Source organism: Vigna radiata, chromosome 5 (genome assembly GCF_000741045.1).
Source record: "Vigna radiata var. radiata cultivar VC1973A chromosome 5, Vradiata_ver6, whole genome shotgun sequence".
Lineage (NCBI taxonomy): Eukaryota > Viridiplantae > Streptophyta > Magnoliopsida > Fabales > Fabaceae > Vigna > Vigna radiata.
The window spans coordinates 22,065,365-22,070,349 of record NC_028355.1 but is presented as its reverse complement, the minus strand read 5'-3'; the positions used below and the strand labels follow the sequence as shown (position 1 = coordinate 22,070,349).

The window sequence follows — 4,985 nt, the reverse complement described above, 5'->3', positions numbered from 1 at the left end:
TCCTTCCACCTTTAGTAAATTATATTTTTAATTGTACTCCTTTTATTCCTTAACTGATTTTCAAAAGCTGGTTAAGAATTTAACTATTTAAGATTTAACTAACTTTCAAATATAGATTAAAAATTGAAAAAAGTACAATAAATAAAGAGAGAAGAAAAACAATAAAAAAGTGTAGAATGAAATATCCTTTATATATATATATATATATATATATATATATATATATATATATATATATATATATATATATATAATCAATATAAATTGATGTTAAAAATTTCACATCAATTAATAAACTCTCTTAATTTTATAAAATTAAATTAAATTTAAAATTTAATATAATTTTCAGGTATTAATCCTGATGATAAAGACATCATCTAAATCGAGGTTCTGGTTTTACTTAATTGCATAGATAATTTTTTTCTAAATTTAAGGAATTTTCAGCTTATTATCCTTCGTTTTCCTTTAATTATATATTTTGTCTAAACGTTGGTCAGAAAGTCATCATCAACTACTTACTAATTATACATTCAAGGTTAAATATATGTTTTAATCCTCATATTTGTTTCTCATTCTCAATTAGGTCCTTATGTTTTTTTTTTTTTGTCCCAATTGCACCCTAATATTTGTAATCTGAGGCAATTAAGCCCTTTCCGTTTTGTTTTTGTCCCAATTGCATCATAATATTTGTAAATTTAAGACAATTAAGCCTTCTCAATTGGCCTACCACGTTAGTTCCAGTTAACAGAGAAGGCTTAATTATCTCAAATTTACAAATATTAGATGCAATTGGGACAAAAAAAATATAAGGACCTAATTGAGAATGGAAAACAAATGTGAGGACTAAAAGATATATTTAACCTAAATTCAATTCCAAATGGGAAGTGGTATAGCTAACTTATACTTCCAATATCTAATTAAAATTATGTTAAGCACCAAACAGTATAATATCTATTTAACAAAATAAAGTACTTATTATGATATTTGCTTAACAAAAAGAAAAAATCTATTATAGATCCCATTTTGGTCTACCTTAGATTTAGTTGAAGAGAAGTCACAGTGGTTTTCTCCAAAAAGTGAAAAATAAATTATTCCCAACACTAAATTCAGCAAGACCATCTCCTCAAACATTTTTATAGGAAAATAATATATTAATACACGTTTATTAACAGTATTTTGACACAATGGATATGTTATTTTTTATTAAATTTAAAATGTGTCAGTATATTAATAAATAAATAACGAATTAGTGAGAAAATAATATATATTATATTAAAAGGTTCTCAAAATTATTTTATCAAAATATTTTTTACTTTTTTACATGTCATGATTTGTAACATTTATTCATAATCCAATTCAATGGCCAGTTCGATTGGGAACTCTTTCTATGTTTAGTTTAATTTAGCTGTCAAACAAAAATTAATCAAATATTTTACTAATATGAAAGTCATCAATCAAAATGAGTTCAACCAGAAAAAAAAAATATTTAATATAATTAATTAATGCATCATACTTTTTTATTTTTCAAAAGACAAACTAGATTATTCATATATAAAATTGTAATTGTTAATTTTAAATCATATTATAAAAATTTATTTTAAGTACCATAGACATATACTATTTTAATTTTTGTATATTTTATACTTTTAATTATCAAAATTATTTTATTAATCCATCAGAGTTTAATTATTTAACATTTAATAAAAGAACTTGTAAAATATAATTTACATTCCATTTTATAATTATAATTTAATAAAATTGAAATCTCTACCGTACATTTTCTCATTTAGAGAATCAAAGATAAGAATAGAAATAATTCTTATAATAGATCCAATAATTTCACCAAAATGGAATAAATGAAACACTGAAAAATAAACACTTTATTATAATATATTTTATGATTGAAAAAGAAATCAAATAAAATATTTGAAGGGAACGAGAAGAATTCATATAAAAAAATATGTGATCATGTCATCAATAATTTTTTTTCTTATTTATTTTAACTCAATGAAAACTCTATTCTATAATTAATTTATTCACATTTATAATTATAAACTTCTTACTAATTTAAATACTGATATTGATGGGACAAGAACATGAAAATATCTGAAATGGAAGTAAATAATTAAATATAAAAGTAGTTAAAACAGTGATGATTATTTATTGATGTTTTTGTATGATAAGCTAAAAGCTTATTATTCATAAATATGAGAAGATAGACGGGGAGTAAGAATAACTTGGAGGGGAGAAGCTTTGATGTTGGTTAAGCCAATTTGTTCAACCATATCAACAAGTTTTCCATCAATGGTTGCAATATCAAACCCATGCAATAAGGTAGCAAGTGTGAGTTGCATAACTTGGAGACTGAAAGATATCCCAGGACACATCCTTCTACCTGCACCGAATGGAATCAACTCAAAATGTTGACCCTTCACATCCACTTCCTTGTGGGTTGTTAAAAATCTTTCTGGACAAAATTTAAGGGGATTTTCATATAAAGATGGATCTCTCTGAAGTTTTGAAAGATTAGTCAAAAGACGTGTGCCTGATACTATGTGATATCTACCCACTGTGCAATTTTCCATGGACTCATGTGGCACACCAAGTGGTGCTGCTGGATATAAACGCAGGGTTTCTTTGATGATAGCATGAAGATACTTTAGCTTCTTCAAATCTGACATCTCTACCATTCTTTCACTCCCAACTTCTGTATCTAATTCATGGATCGTTTTTTTCAGAGTTTCAGGATTATTGAGAAGCAACGAGAGAGCCCATACCAATGTTCCTGGTGTCGTATCTGAACCAGCCAAAATTAAAGCCTACAAAGTACCAAAGTGAGAAAAACATCATAAATTTATCTAGTAATGAGAAAAGAAAAAAAAAATATTGTTTTTCAATTTTTTTATTTAAAATTTTAAGAACATATTTATTGCTATTTTTTAATTATCATACTTTTATATGTTATTAACGTTTAAATAATTTAAATATGTATGTATTATATTAGATAAAATAATGGAAAATTACACAACCATGTATACTCTTCTACTTTGACAATGAAAAACAGATTGTGAATGTATTATAAATATTTTAAAGTAACCGTAGGATGATTCATTTACATGGTCATATTTGACCACACAGTAAAATTTTATAAAAAAAAAAAACTAAATTTTTATATTTTTAAGAACGGAAATTATACTTTAATACATAAATTTTATACATGATTTTTAATATTTTTTAAAATGTTAAAATTTATCTTTTTTATTTTTGTAGTATATATATATATATATATATATATATATATATATATATATATATATGTGTGTGTGTGTGTCATATTATTATTAATTTAAAAAAAAAAGTAAAAAGAAAAATTTATATCAATTTAATATAAAAACAATAATACAATAATATGTTAATACAATTTTTTAATAATATTTTAACACTATACATATATTTTTTTCATTAAATTTAAAATATATTAATTATAAATCAGTAAAAAAATATGTGTCAAAATATTTTATTATTAAAAAAGTGTATCAAAATATTTAATCATTAAAAAAAATTGTGTGAAAATAACTTATTATTAAAAAAAATTGTGAGCCATGTGACAAGCAAGGAATAAAAGTAATAACAAGTGGACACGTACCATACACGTAGCTTTGATTGTGGTGTCAGGGTCCCGACCGTCAAACTCTTCGCCTTGTTCGGCAAGCCCAAGAAGCACGTCCATCAGGTCCTGGTTATGTTTCCCTTCACCTAAATCACAACCTCTGTTGCGTTTGTGTTCTTCAAGCCAATTCTGAACAAACCCATCTAACTCTTTTGCCGTTCTCTTCATTTTCTTCTCGATACCATCCAAATCTAACCATCTTAGATATGGCAGAGAGTCAGAAACTGCGAATGAACCGCTCAGATCAAACAACTCCCTCAATGCCTTTCGTAGCTGTTCGTTCTCTTCATTCACACCGCCGTCACTNCCAAAACGTTTTCCTACCACCGTCCGGAACATAATGTTCAATGTTATGTCCCCAAACCACCTCTTCATTTCNGAACCGCCGTCTTTCTTCTTCAACCACAAANTGTAACTGTCCNTCATTGCTGCTTTCACTTCGGCATCNATCACGTGCTTCAGAGTGTCTANGCGATGCGAAGAGAGGAGCTCCACCGTGGCGATTTTGCGCACATGGCGCCAGTAAGAACCATAGGGGCTGAACCCAATCATGGAAAAGTTGTAGCCCAACAATTCAAAGGCCATGGATTTGGGACGGCTAGCGAAAGCTCTGTCGTTGACGGTAAAGCACTCTTTAGCCATTTTCCANTCGCTCACAACCAGCGTTTTGTGAGCTCCCAGACGCAAGGTGAAGATGGGACCGTATTTGTCGGCCATNTGGCCCAAAGTAACGTGTGGCGGTTTCGACCCCCCTAAGAGGTGGAGGTGGCCAATCAAAGGCCACGCGCCACTTGCTTCTGGTGGTGCTTTTCTCGTTGCTGCACTGTGGTTTTTGGGCTTTCTGGATAGAGATGAAAAAACGAAGAGAAATAACAACAGACAGAAGAATGAGATGGCAAGTGGTACTGTGTACTGCGCGAGAGGGTTTTCGTGGAAAGCCATCGTATTCAAGAATGTTTTTGGTCAGATGATTGATTATGGGACTATGCTTCTTGTAGTNTATAAATACTGAAACCAAAAGGAATTTGGTTGGGTGCGTTCAATTGATTTATTGTAGCTGGGGAAATTTTTTTATCTTTATTGTAAAAATATCATATGATATGATACTACGAAATTATTGTTTTATAATATCACATCAGGATGCTTCTTTCACAAACCAATTTTTTAAAATAACTTAATAAAAAGTTTGAATATTTAATTAAAATATAAAATAAATTATTAGTAAAAAATAATAAAATAAATGGGAGAATTTTTTTATAAGTATGAAAATACTTGATTTTAGGTTTATAAATAATGAGTTCAAATTGTAACTTTC

At 28.1% G+C, this 4,985-nt stretch overlaps 1 protein-coding gene across 1 annotated transcript; it reads right to left on the bottom strand.

The window, feature by feature from the left end:
* Window positions 1–2,105: 2,105 nt before the first annotated feature.
* Window positions 2,106–4,785, bottom strand: LOC106762166 (cytochrome P450 CYP82D47). Its single transcript, XM_014645918.2, has 2 exons — window positions 3,647–4,785; window positions 2,106–2,819 (listed from the first exon to the last, which is right to left on the bottom strand). The coding sequence occupies exons 1-2, from the start codon at window positions 4,610–4,612 to the stop codon at window positions 2,196–2,198; spliced, it is 1,590 nt and encodes a 529-aa protein (XP_014501404.1). The 5' UTR covers window positions 4,613–4,785; the 3' UTR covers window positions 2,106–2,195.
* Between the last annotated feature and the right edge of the window lie 200 nt (window positions 4,786–4,985).